At 39.7% G+C, this 26,684-nt stretch overlaps 1 protein-coding gene across 2 annotated transcripts in view; it reads right to left on the bottom strand.

Annotated features, from left to right (window-relative positions):
- The window catches only part of ESR1 (estrogen receptor 1), a 296,887-nt gene that overhangs the window by 25,911 nt on the left and 244,292 nt on the right, over positions 1-26,684 (bottom strand). For both annotated transcript variants that reach the window (XM_074948629.1, XM_074948628.1), the window contains exon 6: positions 11,501-11,639. In XM_074948629.1, coding sequence (XP_074804730.1) covers positions 11,501-11,639 — 139 coding nt within the window. The remainder of the gene's footprint in view (positions 1-11,500; positions 11,640-26,684) is intronic.

The following is a 26,684-nucleotide window of genomic DNA, read 5'->3' as shown; positions in this document are numbered from 1 at the left end:
TACTGTTAACACATCCACTGTCAGAGGTCTCCTCTGTTGCCTTCCATTTTTCCAACAATGAATAAGAGTATTATCAAACATTTATGACAGGTTTCAGAGTAACAGCCGTGTTAGTCTGTATTCGCAAAAAGAAAAGGAGGACTTGTGGCACAAACTCTCCTGAGTTTGTGTGTGTGGTTTTTGGAAAGGGGGCGGGGGTGAGAAAACCTGGATTTGTGCTGGAAATGGCCCACCTTGATTATCATACACATTGTAAGGAGAGTGATCACTTTAGATAAGCTATTACCCGCAGGAGAGTGGGGTGGGAGGAGGTATTGTTTCATGGTCTCTGTGTATATAATATCTTCTGCAGTTTCCACAGTATGCATCCGATGAAGTGAGCTGTAGCTCACGAAAGCTTATGCTCAAATAAATTGGTTAGTCTCTAAGGTGCCACAAGTCCTCCTTTTATCAAACATTTAGAGCTTGAACATCTATTTAAACCAGTGTAGGCTAAGTATAGCACACCATGGGACATGATGTCACCTTACCTGATCACTCTTGTTACAGTCTGTATGGTAACACCCATTGTTTCATGTTCTCTGTGTGCATAAAATCTCCCCACTGTATTTTCCACTACATGCATCCGATGAAGTGAGCTGTAGCTCACGAAAGCTTAGGCTCAAATAAATTTGTTAGTCTCTGAGGTGCCACAAGTCCTCCTTTTCTTTTTGCGAATACAGCCTAACACGGCTGCTACTCTGAAACAAGTTAAACTAAGTGACAAACTTGAAAGTCACGACTTGAACTCTCAAGTTGCTATTCTCTACATTGTCATCCCTACTGATTTTGTCAAGAGCAGTGAAAGCAGCAGTTGTCTGTTTACTCTGAGAGACCTTAATTGAGAGACCTCGTGGAGGTGGTTTTTTAGAGCTCTCTCCCAGCACACTGCCATGACTACACAAGCCACGTTAAAGCAGTGGCGCGGCAGCGCTTTAGCGTTGCCAGTGTAGACTAGCCCTCAGTGTGAGGTATTTTGGTCAGATACTTATAAATCCCCAGTGTCACCTGGTCCTTTATTGTTATACAATGGTAAAAAGAAGGATTTTAAGTGAGTGCTTGGAGAGGTTCATGGAATGATCTGGTTCCAGCATTTATTTATTTATTACTAGCGTTGAGCCTTTTAACCAAGTATACAAATACGCAGCCAGCACCTGAGTATAGAATAAAAGCCTTTACATCACCCTCTTTCAAGATGATTTCCTCTGCAAAGGCAGTGGCAAAAGGTTTATATTTGGACTACTGTGGCTGGTGCTTGTGCTTCAAACTGGCACTGAGTGCAGATGTGCACAAAAATGAAAAAAAAGGTAACAGCATGAACTTTTCATTTTTCAAAAAGCTCTTTCGTTTTGGTTCCAATTTAATTTTGGACAAAGATTTGGAGGGAATGGAGATTCTACTTTATCCATAGTGGTCTGTTCATCCCGAATACATTTCCCAATCTTTTAATACACCTTACTTCTAATCCTCACATTTCTATTTAATTAGAAATAAATAACAAATGTATTACATTCATCAGTCACATCCTACGTATGGAAGAGCTTTTTTTCCAGGGACACGAATATGGGTAGAGGGAGCCTGAGGAGATGCGGTGAGGGGGTCAAAGCTACTGGAAAGATATTTTCAAAACTGATTTTCCTCGGTATTTGTTGCTTTTTAATTTACTAGGGATTTTTTTCAGTTAATATCTCAAGCTCTAACAGCAGCTCTCTTTTGTTGTTCAGATACCATTAATATTTTTATCAACTTGTGCAAAAGCATGTGCCAATAGAGTCAATGTACGAATCACAGTCTAAGAATGACTAGCAGTATGGTGATTAGAACTGGGCCCAAACTAATAGGTGGAATAAAGTCTGCTTGTCCCCAAATTGTGAGGAAGTTTAGTTTGGCTCTTTGCAACTCTAACCTTTTTCTCTAAGAGGCCAAATTGGAGCATCAGTTCCAAACTAACCTCAAACTTTGGAGATGTTTGGATTCAAACCCTATTTTGGATCTGAAAGCTTGGGCCCATTTTTAACTCTGCCTCAGGATGCTACAGTATGAGATGTCATTTGGGGAATGTTGTGGTAAATATCCTTTAAGTTAAAAAGGAATAATTAACCTGTACAATCCATCAGTATATTTATGTAGCAACTATCACTGTAGTAACTAGATGGCAAACACAGAAAATTATACAAGAGGATACACTAGCTGCAACCACCATTAAAGCACAGTGACTCATTCTCAGCCCAAATGGGAAATATCAAAACAGCAGCAGCAAAATGCATGAGGATTGGGAGCAGATGATAAAGCAGTTCAGAACAGCCATAATGCACTATATTATTTGTAAAGGATGCAAGAGCGGTCTAATATTAAATAAATATTACATGTTATCTGTTTTGGTATTATTGTGGGGTTTGTTATATAATTACATGCGGTTAATTCAAGCAGGGGTTATTTGCATTTACACAGGAGACAATAGCATCAGATGGTACTTAAAGGACAATATGGTTGTCATTCACATTGAAGTTTTGAACTCTCATCATGGTAGGTTCAACTGTCTAGCTCAGGGGTTCTCAAACTGGGGGGTTGTGACCCCACAGGGGTCATGAGGTTATTACATGGGGGATCAAGCTGATCACAATGTGGGGGTCACAAGCTGGTCACATGGGGGGGTCACAAGCTGCAAACCTCCACCCCAAACCATGTTTCACCTACAGCATTTACAATAGTGTTAAATATTTTTAAAAGTGTTTTTAATTCAGGAGAGAGGTCACACTCAGAGGCTTGCTGTGTGAAAGGGGTCACCAATACAAAAGTTTGAGAACCACTGGTCTAGCTGGTAACCCCAGGAGGGTGGGAACCAAGCAAGAAAAACTGAAACCCAGAACTTGGGGCAGATAAAAGGACAGCCTCTGAAGACCAAGAGGGAGAGAGGAAGGCAGGGACTGCTGGGGAAAGGGTTGGGGTCTTGGATAAGCTAGGCTTATCTGGGCCATAAGGTAAGAGACGGATGCATGTAGACTGTTCGGTTGTGTGAAAACCTCTCTCTCCTTTTATGCTTTGTTCCTACTATTGAGAACAAACAATACTCTGTTTAAAAAGATTGTTTTCGGTTATTGTATTCACCACTGGTCACAGCTCCCAAGGAGAAAACTTGCAGTGGTTGAACCCAGTCAGGTCTGCACAGGGTACATTAGCACAGGGGACCAGTCAATAACAGGAGAATTGTGGAATTCCACCCTGAGAGAAGTGAAGGCCTGTCATTTGAAAGGGTGCACTCAGGGACTAGAGAGTGATCCATGGGACAGCTAGCCTGAACCATTATTCTCCTTGATACTAAAGGAAAGGAATTTTATAGAAAACCAATAAACCTCTTTACTGTAGTAAGAATGAATTCCTTCATTACTGAAGTACAGGCTATGCATATTTCTGATCTACACATGTGGCATTATGCCCCACTGCAGTTCTCAGTAGCAGCTGCCTCTTTCTTATAGCACTGTTCTGAAGAGATGCTAACATCCCACACAAAGGTTTGGATCAACTGTGGGCCATAACCTATGTGAATGCATTTTAATATCAGTTTAGGGGTTAAAAATGTCTCTTACTGCAGAATAGGAATCCATACCTCATTAGATATTATGGAGATGAGTGCTTTACAAATGCAAATAAATACATAATTAATAATTTGTTTAGCAATCATTTTTCACTCAGTGGTAGCATTATTTGGCACTGCCATATCAGTGTTTGCTCTGCTATACACTTAATTAATGGGAGAATAAAGCAAATGAGCATTGGACATTATCATTCCCCTCTATTCGGCATTGGTGAGGCCTCATCTTGAGTACTGTGTCCAGTTTTGGGCCCCACACTACAAGAGGGATGTGAAAAATTGGAAAGCGTACAGCGGAGGGCAACAAAAATGGTTAGGGGGCTGGAACACATGACTTATGAGGAGAGGCTGAGAAAACCGTGATTATTTAGGCTGCAGAAGAGAAGACCGAGGGGGGATTTGATAGCTGCTTTCAACTACCTGAAAGGGGGTTCTGAAGAGGATGGATCTAGACTGTTCTCAGTGGCAGCAGATGATAGAACAAGGAGTAATGGTCTCAAGTTGCAGTGGGGGAGGTTTAGGTTGGATATTAGGAAAAACTTTTTCACTAGGAGGGTGGTGAAGCACTGGAATGGGTTACCTAGGGAGGTGGTGGAATCTCCTTCCTTAGAAGTTTTTAAGGTCAGGCTTGACAAAGCCCTGGCTGGGATGATTTAGTTGCGGATTGGTCCTGCTTTGAGCAGGGGGTTGGACTAGATGACCTCCTGAGGCCCCTTCCAACCCTTATATTCTATGATTCTAAGTCAATTTAATCAAATTTTGCAGTTTTATTAGAAAGGTCATATTTACTGTTCCATTGAGGTTGATGGAGTTTCAGCCCCCAGGGGTGAATTTGTCCTGAAGTGTGAAGGCAGCAAAGCATCTTTTCTAGAAGACTTCATTCATCTTGATGAGAGGTGATATTTAATAGATCTGTAGGCTAACAGGTGGCAGAAATCTCTACCCTTCCTCGTACCTCTTCTATGATAATTATAATAAAACTGGGATAGCTATTGTGTTCAAAACAGGACAGCAGTTGACATAGTGGGCAGAGGGTATAAGATACTCTTATCAATGGTTTCTGCTGGTGAATCATATTTATAGACCTCTGGGGGGTCCTTTTGTTCTTAATAAAGGACCACCACCACCGGATTTTATTTATAGTTCCAAGTTCTGATTTCAAATACACCTTACATAAAATCATAATGTCATCACCATAATATAAATAGAATATAAATACTCAAGATGATCCAAAACTCTAGATAGACCTTCTCCTGATTATTTTTAAACTTATTTGAATTGTGAAATTCCCTTGAAAAGTGTTCACTGTGGCTTGTAGAGACCCCAAATTCAAGTAAACAGAATTGAAAACTCTAAAAAGAATTGCAAGTCTGACACTTAAAATGCATGTTTATCTAGTTCTCCATAGCCTATAACTGCAATGTAATAACAAGCCTCAAAGTATATCAATAAAGCAAAAAGTGGAAGAGAATTTAGTCATTTTCTGCATTTTATTAGCTTTCTGCACGCTACTGCACTCAGCTCTGTTAAATAAGTGACTTGTTTACAGACTGGTTGTTGGAGGTTTGGTTTCCAGAGTGGAACACATCGCTGTCATTGGTCAATTGAAAATAAAAACTATATATAGATTTTTTTAAAAAAATGTTTTTGAAATGCAGCAGTGGATTTAGTTAGTGTTTATGTGCTTGCTCCCTTGGCAATAAATACAAATAGCATGTCATTAATTAAATGCTTTGAATCAAAGCTCTGTATCCACCCTGCTTCTATTTTTTCTAATAAACTGATGGTAAATTGGAGCAACCATATTTATGTTGTTTTGCTGTCCCTTTACTCAAGAGACAGAGTTATTAAGAGTGTAATGTCCTGAGGCATTTGACAGGTTTCAGAGTAGCAGCCCGTGTTAGTCTGTATCCGCAAAAAGAAAAGGAGGACTTGGGGCACCTTAGAGACTAACACATTTATTTGAGCATAAGCTTTCGTGAGCTACAGCTCACTTCAAGTAGCTGTAGCTCACAAAAGCATATGCTCAAATAAATTTGTTAGTCTCTAAGGTGCCCCAAGTCCTCCTTCTCTTTTTGAGGCATTTGAAACATTTTACGAGATGTGAGGGACCAGCTAAGCATCCTATAGTCCCTTTCTGATTTTATTCTATTGTGCTTAGCCTTTTATTACAGACTCATTGCTATAGAATCTGAGTACCTGAAAGCACAACATGCACAGGAAACTCAATAAGAGACAGTTTTCAGATATGGTGGGACATTTTCAAACCAAAGCCATAAAAGCTAAATAAGAATGGAAACTGTTCACCTGCACTCAGCTGATGAATGCAGCAGATATTTATGCTAGTCATCAAATTATTTGATTCAACCATAGCTGGGAGTTAAGCAGGATACCCAACCAATGCCCTCTGCCATTGCTCAACAGAAGGGAGTGAAGAGAGACCTTTGTGGATCCCAGGAATAGACACAGAGAGCAAAGAAGGCCCAGAAGATGCTGGACATGCATTTGTCCTAAACACACCAAATGGGACCAGCAAGCCACTGGGTTTCTCCCCAGCAGAACAAAAGTAGGTTGGTAGAAGAGCTGGGGATTGCATAACAGTATTATGTACAGTTATCCATTTTTGAAGTAATGATGATAGGGTCTGGCACACTTACATGTAATTAAGAAATATTAATGCTAGGTTGTTGCCTTATTAATTAATTTCAAGATTATTATTGTTTTCCTGGTAATTCTAGCAGCAAGACAGGAATTGAAAGGGAAAGACCGGCATTTAGGCCAGCAGCTTAAAAGGTTGCCCGCTCCCTGGAATCAACTCCAGCTGGGGAGTGCTACTTCTGTGATCATGGATGGAGGTACTCTACAGCCAGACACCCATCCACAACCCTTCTATTGGTCTCTGGACCCTGTTGCTCTGCCCAGTCATCCTCTCCAACAAGAGACAGAAGGAACAAGGCTGTTGATGCTGCAGGTCACATGATGTCAGAGGCTAATATTCAGCTAAATTTAGGTACATACCTGGAGCTTAATACAGCACTACCAACATGGTAGAATCATAGGCTTAGATGACATAAACCAGTGGTCTGAATTCTCCCTTGCCATCTCTTGATGACTTGGGGGGAAAGACCTCAGTGGCAGAGCATATTTGCATAGAAACACCTACTTTGCCAAGGTATGCAGCAGAATGTTTTGCCAAATTGTGGCTGTTTTGGGTTAAAATTAACTTAAGTCTTGGTTGCAGGGATTAGGAAAAGTTATTATCCTTACTGTATGACTAAAGGGCAGCAGAACTGTACTTAATATGCCCTAGTTGAGGGGCAAATAATTACCACCCAAGATACTGTGGGGCAGGTGGTTACTTACTGCTTGTATACTTTTCTATCACTGTTGCTGTGTTTTTCCTAATTGATGCTGTGTTCCCTCTCCTCTTAATAAAAAAAGTTTTGTTTTTTTTGTTATGCACAGACTTAGTGCTTGAGAGTGGGGAAGAATTTTGTCTTAGAGTTGTACCAGAGTGGTATTTACTGTTCTTGAGCTGGTTCCGTTTTGTAATGTTACATTTCCCTCCCAAATGACAATGAGCTAGGGGTCAGATCTAACAAATTTCAGTCCTGGACTAGTGACATCTTTAAGATCTATTTTCTTGGGCACCATCCAGACTAGCAACATCTGCCTTGTCCTGTGGAGAGCTAAGCATCTCCCCTTTTCAACAGCTGAAAGCATCTGTTTCTAGCCAGGCCTGTTCATGAGATATAGTCCTAAAAACAGCATATCATTCAGAAGAACCATGTACATGTCATATGACTTTTTGTGAAGTGTGTCTATTTTTCTACTTCACAATAAGTATTAACTGAGCTCCTCTAAAGGGGTCAGCTATCACTTTAAAATTGCACTTATTGTACGAGTCTTTCCTATTATTTTAACCCTTATAGAGATATCTGTCTCATTCGTTACACTATCAACAGTGCAACAACAGAAACAGATTCTTGTTTGTACAATTGCTTCCTAACTTCCAAAAATAGCCTTCTTTGCTCTTAAAGTCTATTGCTATTGCTGCCCGGGGGTGGCCAGGGAAATGGCTCATGGGAGCGATCCACCCAGGGAACGAGGACAGAGAAGAAAATGTTACCTGTCAATGCAGACCTCCTCTTCTCTGAATGTTTCCCCTCAGTTCCTCCTCCTCTCCAATTAGCTAAAGGGAGGATCAGAAGTACTTTGGCTCTGCTCTCTATTTTGTAAATGTTTCTCTGCAATTTTCTCAGAAAAATATCAAACGTAGAGCAGATGGATTCTTGGAAGGCAGATATGTACTTTACATTGTATTTTCCCCAATAATATTCTGTATTTTCTTTCCTGAAGTAACAAATTATACTGCTACTGTGCAAAGACTTAAGGACTATTTTAAAATTTTATTCTGTTCTCTTGATTTTTTTGTCCAGTATAAGCGCTGGTGGAAATCTAAGTTTAAATGAAGAGATAAATTCCTCCTCCCTGTACAGAGAAACTGTTTTATACATTTCCTAATGACAAAGCACACAGAAAGATGATGTGCTTCAATGGAAACTTAAGCAGAATAGGGCTATTTCTGAGGCAATAAATATATCTTTTTCCTGTTCTATTTCATAGTTATTATACTATTATATATTAGTATTTATACTGAGCTGCTGCTTAAAAGTACAAAACAAAACCTTGTTTCTTGCAGATTGCTCAGTGCTAATCCTATGGTTTGCACCAATCCTGTTGGATCAAACTTTATAGAGACAAGGCTGCTCCAAAGGCATGCAACAATTGGATGATGCTAATAATGTGCTATGCAATATGGAATAAGCCTGTGGAACTTATCAGCACAGGAAATTATTGAGGAAAATACATTAGCAAGCTTTTCTTTATATATTTTTGGTGGATTGTGACCCAATCCAGCACCCAGGTATTCACACCCTACACACTATTGTAACAATCTCGGTACAAAATATTCCTTGTGAAGTATCATTTGAAAACTAACTAACTCACTGATCATTAATAGTCTTGTTTATTAAGAGATCTGGATATATGTGGGAATTATGACTAATATGTATTTAAACACCAGGCATGTCAAGGGGAGTTAGGAAACAGGTCTGTATTAAACAAAGGAATGTGGGTTTACCTCAGTTTACATACAAGCAGTAATCAGGACTCTCAAGACAGCAGAGGGAGGAGATTGCAGGAAACAGAACAATCTGCATTTTAGCAAACACTAGTGGGGAGAGGGGGAACAGCACTGAGTTTCTTTCACCACCAGACTCCATGTCACCTTCCTTACAGATTGAATAAACTTTACTTTGAGGGGTAACCTTCAAAAACAATCCATTTCAAAGGTTCACTGGACTATAAAAGGAAGGGGCAGAAAACACCAAGTGATCTCTTTCACCTAAGATGACAAAGGAACCAGAACTTTGGGGCTTCTGGAGGAAATCCTGACCAGAGTGGGGAAATCAGCCACCAGCTTATCTTGCTGGAACACTATGGGTCAAAAAACCCATATGAACAAAGCCTGTACTTTGCTAAATTAAGTTTTAGACTTTGTGACAAAGCTCTGTCCTTGTCTCCATGGGTCCTGCATTTCCTGGTGGATTTCGCTACCCTCAGAGGCTCACTGTGACCCTCCACGTAAGCCTTCCCTCTCTAGAGACAAGGGTCACAGTCTACTGAGCCATTATCATCATAAGCCAGCGAGGGAGGTGAGGAGAAGCTATCCTCCCTTGCACAGTCTGTTGTCTCCCAGTCTCAGTGATTAATGGGGGGTGCAAAGGGGGGGAGCCTGGGCCTGCCCTCTACTCCGGGCTCCAGCCCAGGGACCCGAATAGTATCAGCTATGGTAGCTGACCTTTTAGAAACGTGTCCCAATCAACCTAGCATTCTCCCTGCCTTCTGGAAAGTTCTTAATTGGCCACAGGTGTCTTAATTGACTTTAACTTATCCTGGTACCAGGGATTTGTTTAGCCTGGAGCTAATATATCTATCTCCCACTACTTTTCTATAGCCATCTGGCCTTGCCCCGTCACAACTTTTAGATGCATGTTTTCACTTTTCATTGCTTGCAACCATTTCTAACTTTCTCTTTTATACTTGGTCACTTAAAATCCTTCTTTCTTGTTGTTAATCAACTTGTTTTACTATTAATCTCAATGAACAGCACTGTTGTTAAGTAAAAAGGAATGTTAACTCCAGTCAATGTGACAAGCTGTTGAGTTTTGTCTGTTTAAAAGAGCAAACTGATCTCTTTATTCATCTGAATGTTGCAGGAGAGGGCTGGACACTGCAGAAAACACGGGTCTGGGAAAGTGTTGCAGTCACCTGTTAACATCAGCCAAGTTGGGTAAAGACAAGAGTGTGTCTGTGATAACAGCTGGCAGGCTGTTGGTTTCAAAGTAGTTGAATCAGAGCTGTACAGCACACAGAACATGAAGCGCGTGCTGGCTGTCTGTGTGACCTAGGCAGAGCGCCAAAACTAGCAGAAGCATTTTGGGGCACTCAGGTTTATAATGCAAGGTGTGACACCACCTTTCACTGGTCTGAACTGCTCACCAGAACATGACATGTATATTCTAATGTTAGTTGTGGTGACTATAAGATTATAAGTTTGAGAGTCTGTTTCTCTTCTCATTCACTTTTTTCAGCTCTTTGTATCTTTCTTAAAACATTCCTTTGGGGTTGAAACATGGTTGTTTTCATGAATATAAGGAAAGCACTTGAATTTACAGTACATTAGCTAGGATAAGTTTTAAGAAGTGTCAATTCTCTTGCTTCAGTGCATGAAATTAATGCCAGCTGAAATCAACAAGAAATTCCCCACTTCTATAGAATTGTATTGCACAAGTAGATAGTTGTTTTTCCATCTCCCTTTGAAGTATGTAGTAAGAGACACTAAGTTTCAGGATGCTGGATTTGACAGGGTACTGATCTGTTTTTCTATAGCATTCCTGGGTCGGACCCTCCAGTCCAGCCAAGATGAGCCCAGAACAAGAGAGTAAAGGTGTGTGAGGGGGACAGGGTTGGGCCTGCTTTAAACCACTTTTACAGCTCAGACCCGTGGAACAAATTAGAACATCCAGTGAGCTGTTTTAATTATGCTGCTGCCCACAGTCCCCAAGGAGACATTTGGCAGTCACAGTTGGCTGAACCCCCAGTCACAGCTACTGTCATCTAACATGCCTTCCACACCTGGGATAAAGAAGAAGATAACATAGGAGATGCTGCAGCAGCTCTATCACCCAAGTATTCCCCTATACTGGATAAGTCCTCAAGCGGTCAATTAAGACAGCTTTTGGATTGCTTGGCACAGCCAGACTAGCACAAAGCAGAGTGAGGTCTAGCATATGGTGTTACTCTACCGTGGAAAAGTAGTCTCCTCTGAAATGGCAAGTGGCAGCCATTTAATTGCACATAGCACTAGTATACAACTGGCTGAAACTTCAGGGGAGAATTTTAAGTAAGCAGAAGTAATAAACAAAATGGCTTCTGGTCAGGACACTGGATTCAGCATCCTTAACCTTGCCAAAAGCGCAATGGACTCTTTAAGGACTACAAATGGCAAGTACCTTAGTTTTCTGCCTCCTTTGAAAGAAAGCACCTGCAGCAGGAGAGGACCTTCTAACACCATACTAGCTCACCACTAAAAGTGCCATTTATTGAATCACCAAAACCACTTCCAACAACACCTTTAGTGGCGTTCTTTAGCGGTCCCTCTTTCAATACAAACTAGGCCAGTCCTGCTTAGTTTATGAAATGTGATGGGATCTCAGAATCAGGTGGGATGGCTGGAGGCTAAAATGACTAAAAGTGGTAGAGATACATTCATTTAAATAAATAATAAATAATAAGTAGACTAACCTGTCCAGTAATAGATTAGGTGCAAATAAGAGTTTTCCTGGATGTTCCATTGAACGCCAGACTAAGCCAATCATCAGTATCTCTAACCAGGCACATTCCAGTAGATGTACCTGATCATGGAGTGTTAAATCCACAAACCCTGAAAAAAATAAACAGGTTACAGGAGAACCATACTCTGTGTGAAAATAATAATTAAATATTTCTGTTAGTAAACCAAAGTATTTAGAAAATCAGACAACAGGATGTGTTAGAAGGCTTTGGGGTTGGGTTCTAGATGGTCTGAATTAAAAAAAAAAAAAAGTTAGTTCCTTGTTTTCGTGTCTGACATAGCTACATATAGCAGTTATCATTTTTACCATCCATTTAGAAAATATGACAAATAGGCAAAACTGACTAATAGTATGCAATAATGGCTCTAATCACCAGAACCTGGAACATTATGAACTTCATGGTAGAAAAAATGTTGTATGAGCTCTGGAGCAACTAAGCACCTTGTAAATGTTGAGTCTGTGATTTTGCCTGACACAGTGCTACAAATATATTAGCAAGTACTTGTGAAAGCATAACTGCAGCTCCTGGATGCAACAATTTTCTTTTGTAGTAAGTTAGTCCCTTCACCAGAGACATTGCAGTCTGTCTCTTACGACATGTTTGTGCAGCACTTGGTGCGATGGAGACTGATATGGAGACTGGCTTCTGAGTGCTACTTCAATACAAATAAATAAATAATAAAATACATAATAGAGAAAATGTCAGTAAGGAAATAAAAAAAATAAATGGTAAAGAAAAAAAAGCACATTGTCTGGGTTGCCAGGGGATATACTAATGAGATACACAGCCTTTCAACTCCTATGGCCCTGATTTAGTTACACTGATGTAAAGCAGAATTAACTTCAATGTAGATATACTGGTGTAAAACCAGATTAGGCCCTATGTCACTGGTTGGAAGCAAAGTAGTTGCTTAGAGCAGTGTTTCTCAATGACCAGTCCGTGGACTGGTGCTGGTCCCCGAGATCTCCTTGGCACAGTTTAAGAAGGCAGCAAGCCAGTCCCTAGTAACAAAAAGGCTTAAAGAATGATCTTCTGCTTTGGTTGTCTGCCATTATCATCTGGTTGCCGAGTGAAATGAGTTGGTAAGAGTAATAGCCGTACACAGATGTTTATATCACAAAAACAAAACAATTGCACCCAACTATAATCATCACAGTAGATACACCCAAACTTTACTGAGTATGGAGATTGAATCATCTCACTCCTAGAAGTTGTCTCTTCTAGGGTTGCAGTAAACTGGTAGGGCAGTGAGGAGAAGCATCCACTACTAATGCCCTTGCTGTACGTGTTCTGTGGCTAGAGGACTTCAGTTTTCAGGTCTGACAATTGGGCTCGTTTCATAAGCACTATATTCAGTCCAAAGGAATAAATAACGTATTGGTTGCATAATATAACCTACTAGATGAGACAAAACATATGCTGGAAGTTATAAAGATACACAACAACATGAACTGAACAAAAAGAGACCATTTACAAAATAACATATCTATATATGCTTCATTAAAAGGTTTGTAGATTCCGAGGCCAGATGGAACTAGTGTGATCATCTAGTCTGATCTCCTGTATAACACAGGCCACAGAACTGCCCCAAAATAATTCCTAGAGCAGATCTTTCACAAAAACATCCAATCTTGATTTAAAAATTGCCCGTGATGGAGACTCCCCAACCTTGGTAAAATTTCCAGTGGTTAATTACCCTCACAGTTAAAAATATGTGCCTTATTTCTAGTCTGAATTTGAAATTCCGGTTTGAATTTATAGAGAGATATTGATAATATACAAAATACATAGAAATTCTCTCGAAACAAATGTTATTTATCATTTTTATATAGTTCTCTCCAATACAATGTAACTCTGATCTGAACACTTGAACCATACTGCTGATCTTTACCATTGTGAAATATTTTTAAAGATTTTATAAATGATTCATACTTGCACATTAAGGCACACAGGTTACATGATAAACAGCCTTATTAACTACGTAAGTGTTCTTGGCTTTCAGATAATATTCTCAGTAGAAGTAAATGAATAATTTCTAAGTAATATACTGTATGTAGTCAGTAGCATAGAATTGGTTTCTCTCTCTCTTCTCTACATTGAGATGTCTAAGAAACTAGCATTGTATTTAACTCCATGTTTCAAACTGTTTGTTGTGTTAAAACTGTGGTTTTGAATTAGTACATAAAATAAAGAGGAGAAAGAACAACAGATATGGTTCATAGAAAATAAAAAATATGTTCACATCTTTCCCTCAAAGCACTGAACTATGGATTTGTATGTAATGCTGTTGAGTGTTAAACAGGTCTGTTTGTGAGCTGCATCCTACTTAAATTGTTGGTGAACTTGATTATATACAGGTCCCTTTCAGATATGACAAACGGGGTGAAGTGGGCCAGCTCAGCCAGCTTGGTATGCTGCGCCTGTTTTGGAGGATGGAATCTTGGGTCTAAAAATCTAAGCTTTCGTTTTTTTTAAAAAGTACGTTTCTCCCACTTTGAACATTCTCTTTCCAAGCATCAACTGTGCACTGATACACTGATGTCTGCCTGAATTTGTAGACAGCCTAAAACAATAGAGCTGAAGCCTAAACATGAACACTGTTAACTATCACAGTGCTAATCAAAGCATGCAAGAACGAACACAGATAAAGATAACCTGACGTCACTGCATGCAGAGTACGCAAGGAAGAAGAAGAATGGGCAGACAATGAAAACTACCTAGTGTAAGTGGTGTGTCTCATTTTAGTGCCTCCGGCTGGTGGTACTTGGGTTGTAAGCAATAACTTGGAAGAGGACCACTACTTTTCTTTTCCAGTTTACCCCCCTGATTACCATTATTTCAAATTCCCATTCAGCATATTAAAAGCCAATTATATCGCTACCGTTTCACGCTGTCCCACAATGGAATGCTTCTAAGAAAAAGAATATGCTGCAGACAATTTGAATTTTTTTACAATTGTCCAAATCCACTACACTGTAAAACTGTGGTAGTTTTACAGGACTTTGAATGCCAGATTTTTGGCACTCCTGTAAAGCCAGAGCCATATTTCACATTTGGATTCAACCTAAAAGCAAAAACAAACAAAGCCACCACTTCCTTTTTGAAACTCAGCAGAGTAATAAGTTAAGTAACAACAATAGCATCTCACATAGCTCTTTTCATTCCAAACGTTCCCAAATCATTTAATAAAACATAAGAAACAACTTCACCCACCTCATAAATACAGCCATTGCTATTGTGGAATACAGTTATTGCTTAGGAACAAAGTAACTAGAAATGAGCAAACGTCAGGGAACTTAAAGTTTTGTGAACTGTTTATTGGGTTTGCAAAATAGGAGTTGTAAGCCTTTTCTTCCTGTTATTTCCACTTATTTTATTCAATTTTTAAAAAAACCCAAACCACATGTTTTTCAAATGAAAGGGAGGCCTCTGCTAAGAGTTAGTGATAGAAAACAATGTCTCAATGCTAGACTGCCCTTTATAGAGCGTTTATTTTTTTCCCCATTAGAATTTCTTTTTCTCTGATCCATTTCTCACATGCTCTGTCTTTGTTTTTCACTCTGCCTATTTTCTGCTCGATTTTTAACCCTATTTATTCCACTGGCTGTGTTTTGCTCCCCCTTTGCTCCCCCATCCGCACATCAGAGCAATAACAGTCAATTTTGAACTGAATTTTGAAACCCAAAAAGGACAATTAGGAAAAAAGTTTGCTTATCCCTAGCAGCAAGTCTACATGACATTTAAAGACAGGAAGCAACAAAATGCTTACTAAATAAAGCACTTTGCCAGATCTATAGATTGGGATACTGCATTACTTTTTTTCATTTACCGGCACTCAAAATGTATGGCGTACATTTGTAAAATCCCATTTTTGGCTACATTAATGTTGTTGAAGTCTGAAAGTGAAATTCTTCCAGATTCTAAATATCTCGTTTTGGTGCTTTAAAAAACAAACAAACCGAAATAAAAAAAACCTCTCCACTGCTGACAAATTAATAATAAGCTATAAAATCAGCCCAGTTCTGACTGCAGATAGAGCTGTCACAGGCTCCAGTTGACACAGACACTCATAGTCCATACGCTATCAAGTAGAAGGCAGCAGGATATGTCACATACACCAGCTGATATGTTATACCTTACACCAGAGAGCAGGAGGCAGAGCATGTTAAAGCAGCTGCAAAACAATGGAGTGGAAGCAATACAATATTCCTTCACTGACAGACTGGAAAAAATGGAAGACGACTGTGGAATCAAAGTTTGCAGGTCCCACCATCTGAAAAGAGACAGAGAGTAGCCATACATGGTGGGAGGAAGTACATACCTCTGTAGACTCTCATAACCTTCTCTATTTAGCATTTGGAGCATTGCTACTGGAGGAAGTGTCACCATGAAAAGTATTTCAAGGTAGTTGGGAAGGCACCCAACCATTTCAGTGGCTGCTGGGGTAGAATTTATTCCCAAGCTGACTTCATGGAAGATGCTTGTGCACAAAGTTGTTTTGTTTTGACACAGCACTATGTAGTGCCCAATTGGTTTTCATTTATTGTTACACTGATGCATTCACATTCGTTTAAATTTGATTCAGAATAAGAGAAATAATGTGTTTGCTGAACTGCGAGTGCAAGAAACTCTTCCACTGTTCCAAATTCCTTGACAAAGGGCACTTGTCTGTGTGTTTAAGGGACAACAACCACTTGTATGTTGGAACACCCATCTCCACTATCAGGCTTGCAGGTGAGTTTGTGCTTTTCTGTTGGAGCTTTTCTGATACCTGCATCTTGCTTATGAACAGTGAGGGTGTTTTAAACACAAATGTGAAGCAATCCAGCCAGGAGCTGGTTATTAAGAGTCCAGTCCACAAAACCAATGGATTCAGATTTCTTCAGCGTTTTATACAAAACCATGCTCCTATTCAAGCCAGTGGCAAAACTCCAATCAGTTTCAACCGGGAAGGATCAGACCCTATACATTCATTATAAGACACTATTGACTTGCTTTACATCATTTGTATTTACAGCCCCCTCAAGGTCTGACAGACAACATGTTATCTAGAACATCTTTCTCTATTACTGCTTGGTGGAGGGGGTTGCAGAAAAGGGTATTAAACTTTCAAAAGATCTGCATAATTACAACATTATAAAAATGATGCAGAAGGAGCTTTCATTTATTTACTTATTTTACTTTTAAGGGGTCAGTAGAGGAATTTTTCCAGTGTGGCCTATGGAAAAGCTAAATTAGATAATACCTTAGAGAAACCGTGGATGAGTTATCATCACTAAGTACAAGAGGTTTAGACTTGAAAGCATATGGGCGCTCTTCAAACCTAAATGCCCTCCACAGAAGGCCTTAAAAGTAGTGTGATAAGATTATAAGATTCCATAATTTTTTCAGCTATCTTTCACTTCTTCTGAAGATTGTGGAGAGTCTGCTATTTGGGGAATAAAGAAGGGGGAAAACGAACTAAAGCCATACAAACAAGGCTCTTGGTCTACATATGCAAAAACAATCCCATTCATTGCTTTCGCACCACAAGGACAATCATTACAGTGAACTTCTACCATTTCTTAAAAAACAGACCAAGGCTCAGCAGATGAAATGTATAAACTTTCTCTCTCAGTAGGAAACAATACTAATAAGTCATCCTCAGTTTATACTCTGATGCAATTATAAATATATCTGCTTTTCTTAATTTTTACATCATGGATCATCACCACAGTCTCTAAGGTACAGATGTTAGTTAAAAAAATTGCAAGTGTGTGACAGCTGCCACATTAACATAAATATCCTGAAGACTCATACTCCACTGGGGGAGAGAAAAAGGCAAAGCAAAGCAAAGAAAAAAAACCACACTCACATACGAAGTTTCAAGCAGACCTTAAAAAGACCAGCCTTTAGCCTCATCCCTCAGTTCATACAATATCACGTTAACGGTCTTGTGAGTTCTTGTTAAAAGAAATACATTATTTGCAGTTCTTATTTTTTCTCTTCCATAACTTATCCAGTAATGCTGAAGGTCAAACTTTATTCCTATCCCCAGGATCCATCAATCCATCTTCTAGAACATATCACTCTGGCTCTTCATTCAACACAGTGTTATTTTTGGGGGGGTCAAGATCAGATATAGACAAAGCGATTTGAATAAAGTAAGAATCTAAACCTTTGCCCAAAACCTGAACCAAAACTTTGGTCTTCTTTTTTCTCTTTTAATTAATATTTCTATTTTTATGGCCCCTGCCTTTCCAGGCTCTAGCCAGGCCAAGAACTGCTAAAAATTTCACAATTCACTATTTCTAGCCCAATGAAAATGGGAAATACGACAAATATTTTCAGAAACCCTACTCTTCTGAGATTTTCAGCCAGTTTTGCATTCCTAAAGAGTTTTGGATTGTTCAAGTCCTTAGGCAGGAGGAGCGAACAGTGTGTGCAACTGTAATCACAGGTAAGTAGGTAAGTAATCACAAAGGAACTATTTTGGAATCTTCTGGCCAGTTTTCCCTCATCTCCCAACACAGTTTGTAGCAGAGGGTGCACTAAAACTACACTTGCCTGCAATACTCCCTGAATAAGCCATTACACCATCAGGGAACACCAAATTGCAGTATGCTCCAGCTCTAGCAGAATGCCAGCCAGGGATTCCTCCAGAGTAGTTTACCACTTAGGGTAGCTTTTTGGCCTCTTTGCCAAACCACAGCAAGGCAAAGGACTAGTATTAGACCAAAGGTGTATATCTGAGCAGAACCAAATATCCAACCCCTCTGGGTTTTCCACTCACTAGCCAAGAAGTTTTTCCCTCACTAGGATTCCAACATTAATATCAAAAGTAAATAAACATCCGTCAATGGCTTCCAACTTCACTGGATTCTAGAACTGTAATTTCTTGGGCACTGGTGTTCACTAATAACTCCTGGAAAAATGTCAGAAGCAGCAACATTTCTGGTGAGTGAAGGGAACAAAGTACTGGGGAGTCAACCTTTCTAATGATAGATAAACCCTCTGTTGCTCTGGCTGAGATGAAGTATGTTGTCCCACCATCTCCCAACCTGCTCCACCTAAGGCCAGGAAGTAAAAGGAAGTACATAAATTGTCCTCAGTCTGTAGGCTGCCTCAGTTACTGGTGTGAAAGAAGGCAAACAGGCAACTTTTCATATGTAAATTAGACTGCAATGGGCATAATTTCTAATGATCAAAGAGCCATTCAGTGGGCCATAAAAAAAAAGAGAAAAGAAAAGCAATTAGGAAAAAATTTTTTAAAATAATCTTTGTATCCTTTTTATCATCTGCCGCTTGACTGCTGGACATTGTCCCTTGCTTATTGCTGCTCCAGGCCATAATCCATATGAAAATATTGCACCAAACCTTCCCCAAATTAATGACATATGACAGTTCAGATTTCATCTATCATCTGCTGTATCAAACCAAATTCTCCTTTCTTTGAGGATCCATGCAAGACATGGGATTTTTATACAAGAGACAAAAATTCTTGATTTTGTTCCCTTTGCATAGTACTTTCTAACCAGCCCAATATGAAATACTTAAAACAACCTGTGTTCATCTTCACTATACTAACATAAACACTTAAAAAACCCCTAACAAACAACAAAAAAAACCCAGGAAATTCAACGGTAAAGCTGCCCCTCTATCCAAAGCCCATCCCACTGTGCCCAAGCTACGCAACAGGACCTGCTGAGACAACTTAATATAGAATTTCCTGGCTTTTGTCTATAAGGTCTTCAAATCAACAACAAGAGGTCTCTTATAATCCATACACTGTAGAAGACATTACCATCCAGGGACTTCAGAGAAATCTGAGATATGGTCAATTTTTCACATACTTTGGTATTCATTATAACTAACCATTGTTATTTGCAGCATTGAAAGTTTTGAAAAACAGCATTACACATGAAGAGAAGCTGCTTTCTACTCGTTTAACAGTAATTCAGCCCTTCAAAATCAGGTACAAAAGGCATCCATCTACATTGGGAACAAGTCTCTATGGAAATGAGGCAGATACACAATGGTGCAGAGAGGAGGGGGAAGATGGTTATGAGGTAACATCCCTTAACGAGTAGCTACCATAGCCCCAGCACAAACATGAAGAAATGGTGATAGATTATATAGACTAAAATAGACCTAGTTACATGAATCGACATCCTGGGAAGAACTACTCTCACAGCAAGCCCCTCTCTCAGGAAAAAGTGAGCAAAAGGTAAAAATAGCATTGATTTCTATTAAACACTGGTCCACATTGAAGGATTCACATAGCACAAGCACCAGTGAGGGGACCAGCTTCAGCAACGCAAGTAAACCAGCTGTGCCAGCAATGGCCCAGGAACCATGGAGACAGACGAGTGATCCTTGCCTGGGGGTAGAAACAATGACCATCAGAAACCTCACCACCTTCCACTCAAGTGTAAGGCACGTTTCTTTGACCTTGCCTTCTGTAACATACATACGTAAGAGCCTGCATATTTTAAAAAAAATAAATAAATCCTACCAAAACAGGACATGTCTCAGCATACCTTTCTCCCTCTGGGGAGAGGCTGAGAACAAGAACAGAAGTTTTTTAATGCATTACTGGAAGGTGCTCAGATAGTCCCTTGATGAGCATGGAATAAGAATCTATTCAGAACAGAACAGAAATAAAACCAGCTTCAGTTCTTAAAAGGAGATGTGCCAGGAGAAGATAAGCTCCAATCGCTTTAGATAATTTTGATTTTTACACATTGCTTTCCCCCTCGTTGTATATTCTCTACCATGAATTGCAAGTGCCTTGAGGCAGAGAGAGTTTTCCTGTAAATGTTGTACAGCATCAAATACACTGCCAGCACTCAAATACATACAGAATAATTATTATTATTGAAGGTCAATGGTGGCTTTGAAGTTATCAACAGTGGTCTTCTTAGCGTATGCTCAATGTGCCTCAGGTGGCACATGACCAGGATTAATCACCGAATTTGGTCTGCTGGTTGGATCATTAGCTTCCCCGGCCCGTTCACTGTTGGGGAGTGCAATGTGAACACTGATCCATGCGCCACAATCAATGGTGGTAGGGAGATACTGAAAGTGCAGACTCAGATTCTAAGACAAGGGTGAGGCTAAAGGAATGGCTTATTTTTACTCACTTTATCTCAAAATGTTGGGGATGAAAGGGCTGTTTTGTTTCTGGGGCCTCCATCCTAGAAACATTTATGCATGTGCATTACTTTAATTGTCCCACTAGAATTCAGTGGGACAACACACAGACCTGATCCTGACCCACTGAAGTCAATGGAAGTTTTATCATTGACTTCAATGGTGGCAGGATCTGGCCCACAATGCATAAAGTTAAGCACACACTTAAGTGTTTAATGCCTCAATCTGCAATGATGGTTAGTAACTTAGCATTTATACTGTGCTTCTCATTTTCAAACTACTTTCTAGTAACTGACTAATTAAAGAGCTGATCCTGCAAAGACTTATGCATATGCTTAACTCTCTGCATGCGTGTAGTCTCATACTCAGGTACATAAAGTTAAGCCTGTGTATGATTGTGACCAAAAAGCCCAATTCTCTTGCAGCAGCAGTTTTCCCATTGACTTCAATGGGAATAGGATCGGGCCCTTGATCTTTCTATATATTCTGTTCTTTATGTAGGATTTAAAAAAAAAAAAAGTTTCGTGTTTTTCATGGCGGGGGGGGGGGGGAGAAATCACTCTGCAGGTCACCATGAGGCTAAGTGTCAACCATAACTTAATTTCCTGGCTTTTGTCAGCATGTTTCACAATGTCTGATTTGACTGAAATGTACTTTCATTTGGCAATGCATTCATTTTGTTAACAAAAGAATATTCCAGAAAGTGCATTAACATTACCATCTTGTACAAATATATTAAGGCTTTCCATCAGGGCAACATCATAAAAATACTTAGCACTCACACAGCACTTTATATTTTCAAAGGGCATTAAATATTATTAACTGCGTTTTACCGATGGAGCACAGACAGGTTAAGTGCTCTGTGCAGGGCTGCAAAACGAGTCAGTGGCAGACCAGGATTAGGATTTAGACATGCCTGGCTCCCAGGTACCAGACTCCAATCCTCTAAAATCTTCAAACTGTAGAACTGTCTTTGAAATCTAGTTCAACCTTCACTCTGGTCTTTGTGAATCAATTAAAGGAACAAATAAAGTCAAGAGAAACCAAACTGTTCCTAAAGACCAGATGAAAGCTTCACCATATGAGAGCTGGGAGTAACTGATTTTAAAATGTGAGCAGAAAGTCCTGGCTGGAATGAAATAAAGGCACACAGATTATTCTGTACAACACCTTCATTAATATGGGCAAAGTAACTGAGAATCATTGACCCAACTTCCCCCTCCACCCCAAAGAAAATCTTTTGGAGTATTTATAAGGTAACTCCCTTCTCTTCATTTGTCAGTATAATAATGCCTGCATTTGTAAATTTTTACTCCATTCATCTGAAGAAGTGGGTTTTTTACCCACGAAAGCTTATGTCCAAATAAATTTGTTAGTCTTTAAGGTGCCACTGGACTCCACCAGACTCCTTGTTGTTTTTGTGGATACAGACTAACGCTGATACCCCTCTGATATGTAAAATGGTTATTTTTAAAGATTATTTGTTAGTAAAGGCTGCCAACTTGCCAGTAAGAGTTTGTTATACTGTATTTATAAAGGTAAAAGGAACTGCTGTATTTTGCCTCTAACAACAATTATCTTGATATAACAAAGATCAGTAAAATGAGGTTCAGTCAAATATAACGATACACAGTTGTTGTCCCCAGCATGTGTTAAAAATGGTCTGCCTCTGCTGTGTCCCTAATCTAGTTGTCCAGTAATCTAGTTGTCCAGGACTCATGCTAGGTTTTGATGAATGTATCACCTTCTTTCCTCTATTTATTCTTTCTTTCCCTTTAAGGTTGTCCGTTTTCCTTAGGAAATTCAGATTTACAATCCAAATGGATAAGGCCTTGGTTGCCCACAGAGCAACACAAGCCTGATGCTTCTCCACTGAAGTCAACAAAAACAAACAGCCAATGGCAAAACTCACACTGGCTTCAGTGGTACAGGAGCAGCTCTCCTTCCTCCTCCCTGGATGCTTGGTACTGTACAATTACTCCAGGTTTCAGTCCAGTTGCAGGGAGCCTTTGTTTTATTGATTAGTAGATGTTTGGTACAGCTACAAGTGGGTTCAGGTGCTTCACTGAGAATTCAATGTGTTTTATCATTTAATTAGATCAGAGGTTCTCAAACTGTGGTCCGTGAGCTCCATTCAGGTGGTCCGCGGATAGTTCTCTCTAAGGTGAGTGCCTGGGCGGCCGCACACGAGAGAATGAAGGGCCACCCACCTAATTAGTGGAGCTGCGCAGGTGTGGCTCCACTAATTAGGTGCCTGGACTCTGGAGAAGACACAAATGTAAGGTGAGGTGGTGGGCTTGGAGTGGGAATAGGGAATAGGTGAGAGGGGGCAGTGGGTGAGAAGAGGGGGTGGGGGGCAATTTTGGACATGCAGGGCTGCCGTGGCCAGCGAAAGAGTCAACTTTCCTCAGCTCCAGGGCTGCCGGGGAGAGACGGCCCTCCTCCCCAGCCTCAGCTCTGTGGCGGGGGAGAGACCCCCTCCTTCCCAGGCCCAGCTCAGGGCTGCTGCGGCAGGGGAGAGAGGGAGAGACCCCCCCCTCCTTCCCAGCCCCAGCTTGGGGACTGCCATGGCACAGGAGAGAGGGCACATCCATCGCATTAGAAAGGTAAGACTACTGATATTGAAATATGAGATGTGTGCTTTTATTTATAGAACAAAAACCATTAATTATTATAAAGGGTTTTTTAATATAGCGGTTTCATCCAAAGCACTTTACAGTAGTTAGCTAACGGTACAAACAACATTTGGAAAGACCATTAAGTGGTCCGCCGAGACCCTCAGCAATTTTCAAGTGGTCCACGAAAAAAAGTTTGAGAACCACTGAACTAGATGATGTTACTAGAAGGCAAGTCTGTGTTCCAGCAGTGGTCTAAATCAGAGGCTGATAAATGCTAAGGTTAAGATAAGGGGTTTAATTTTGTAGTTGTTACCGACCATTATTTGAGCAAAACCTTTCATTCTAGTACTATTCTCTTATCACTCATATGCCAACTATAAAAGAAAGTGGCTATTCAACTCCCTTCTCTCACAGAAGGGAACAAAATGAAGTTGGCTACAATGGAGTCCTTCATGGTCCTTTTTTTAAACTTTAAGAAGAGTCCCCTTTAGGTTTCAAAGGGACACTTTTCAGCATGCACAATGATCAAAATGGCTTTTTTAAACCAAAAATCAGCCTACAACAACAGCTGTCTAGTTTTCCTCCTTTCATGGGCTGCACCTTCACTAACCATTTTCAGAAATTCCCCGATGGGCTGGCACAGATTTAGCAATGGTGTGAGCACTACCAGAGACCAGCTAAAGGTGTTCTACTACTAGGTTATTTTGATCTGCTCAGAGCAGGTTGGATGACACCATGCCACAACACCAGTGTACGCTAATACATCCATTTTTGCTAGCACTGGTGGAGCTGCACTGATTCGAGACAAACAGAGAATTTCTGAAAAAAGCTCAAATACGGACACAGGCCTGGAGGGTGGCCATGTTACACATGCGGAAGGCTTTGCAGCTGAAAGGCTTTGGAGAAAGTGTAGACTGGTGGACAGAGCATTAGACTAGGACTCAGAAGACCTAGATTCTATTCCTGGCTCTGCCAATAGCATCCTGTGTGACCAAAGTAGGCAAGTCACTTCACCTCTCTATGCCTAGGTTTTTCCATATATACAATAGGGATAAGGATACTATCCTCCTTTGTCAAATGCTTTGAGATCTACTGATGAAGAGTGCTATGGTATTATAAGACAGTTCTCTGAATGTGTGTCAATAAGATTTTTTTATATATATTTGCCTTATTTTCCCTTTCAGGAAATACTGATCAACTTTAGAAATTCTACTTACTATTTATTTCTACTGCAGTAGCAGTTAGAGACCAAAATCATGACCGGGGCTATGTTCTTCTTGTTTCTCTACCAAACCAAAAAGTACCATTTCTGCACTGAGGAATGTACAATGTAACAGGAAAAGAAACGTATGACGGGTAGGGGAGATGGACAGACATACATGCACGCGCGCACACATGTTTAAAAACATTTAAATAGATAAAAGTCATTATTAGTCACCCCAGCTGTCAATGAACTGAATTCATTTCTACTGTTACACGTCTAAAAGTGAACAATTCGGTTGTTCCAACTTATTTTAAAATGTTGGTTTTGGGTAAAATTCTCAAAAGCACATAAGGGACTCAGCAACCTGAGTCCCATTTATTAGGTGTTAAGGTATGAAAATAGGACTGAGTCACTTATGTGCTTTTGAAAATTTTACCCCATCCCTTTTTCTATTTTTTTCCTTTTTAAACCTCTGTTTCCATATTCTCCTCTATTTTAAGCCTTTGCCTATTTCTGTTTATTTTGAACCTCCGCCTGGGCCTAGTTTTTCCCTTTTAAAATCACTAGAGCACCTACTATCTGTATTTTTTGGAAGCTTAAGTTTCAGTTTGGTTTTTAACACCTGTGTGTGAGTATAATCACTTTCCATCTTTTGAAAGAATTGAGAAAAATGACAGGTACGATTTTTTATTATTATTCTTCATAGTAAAACCAAAAAGATGACGACATTTTACTAAGCTTTCTATCCCACAGCACATTTCAGTCTAATATCTACTGTGATTATCTCTGAACCCATCAGTAATCATTTCAGGTATGGCAATAAATGGGACAAACAGAAAAGTGGATTCTTTTGCAATCCAAAGCAGGGGTGAGGGGGTGGAAAATAACTGTCAGGCAGCTGAAGACTAAAACAGCTTCAAGACTACAATTAGAAACTGTTCAGAACATAATGTACTGTACCCAAGAAATGAAGCATAACCTCAGAGTTCATGGTCTGGTCGTTCTTTTTAGTCATTAGAAAATAAAATCAGTCTTCCACTAAGACACCTGCAGCCATTTAAAATCTTCCTATGGCTGAATTTTGGAAAATTCCTCCTGCTTATTGCATGTATGTATGTCCACAATACCAACCAATATATATATATATATATATATATATATATATATATATATATATATATATATATTCTCTCTCTCAAAATAACTGCATTGGCTTGAAAATGTCACCCAAAGCAGAAAAAAAAATATCTGGGCTTTAAAATGTAGCAAGTGTAAGATTTAAATGTCAACTAGAGATATTCTTCTTGTCATCAGAAAGTATAAATGAGAAAATAATCCTTTTATAATCTTTATAAAACAGTTTCTTTCCCCCAACTCCCAAACAATTGGTTTTGAATAGAATCCAACCTCTGAAAAATTGTCCAAGGAATCATGAGGACACATCAAAGAGAAAAGAGACAGCAAAATTAATTGCAGCAATTTCCTTTATCCACTGCAATAACATGAGCACTTTAGCTGCTGTGTGGGAGCGTCACAATCTAAGAGCGCAGGGGAATACATAAGGGGAAGATTTAGAAGTTGGAATGCAGCTGACCATTTGTATTCATTTTCCTGTCTAGTAAAACTTCAGTTAACAAGCAGCATGTTCCCAGAAAACACATCGCTCACCTAACAAGCTCCAGCTTCTTTTGCTATGAACTACCTCTTGTTGAACAAGGCCTGTTGAAGACCCTGGCACCTGCCAAGCCTCAAACAACCAAAGAAACTTGTGGTGAATGAAAATCCTTCGCAGGCATACACAACACAGTTATTCTAACTGGAGAAATCTGCCTTTTATTTGTAACAGTAAGCGCCCACACATACATTGAAGCTACAGCTGGCAGGAAGTTTTCCAATTGAATGTTTTTCTATTAGAAAATACCAATTCAACCAAATCAAGACATTCTGTAGGAGTGTGCTGATTTCACCAAGGGTCTGACTTAAACCTGCTCAGCTTCCCACCTGAATTCCCATTCCTCAGGAAGATTAGAAATTTCTCTTTTTCCAGTTTTCAACCAGCTCTAACTGAAGATGATTCCCAATTCAAGTGAAAGCCCAAAATTTTACTCACAATGCAAACTACAGAAAAAGTTATATCAAGTATATTTTAATGTATATTTTCAGGTGCCACTGCATTTCC

The sequence above is a fragment of the Natator depressus genome, chromosome 3, assembly GCF_965152275.1.
Source record: "Natator depressus isolate rNatDep1 chromosome 3, rNatDep2.hap1, whole genome shotgun sequence".
Classification (NCBI taxonomy): Eukaryota; Metazoa; Chordata; order Testudines; family Cheloniidae; genus Natator; species Natator depressus.
The sequence above is the reverse complement of the archived record's forward strand: the minus strand, read 5'-3'. Positions and strand labels throughout refer to the sequence as shown.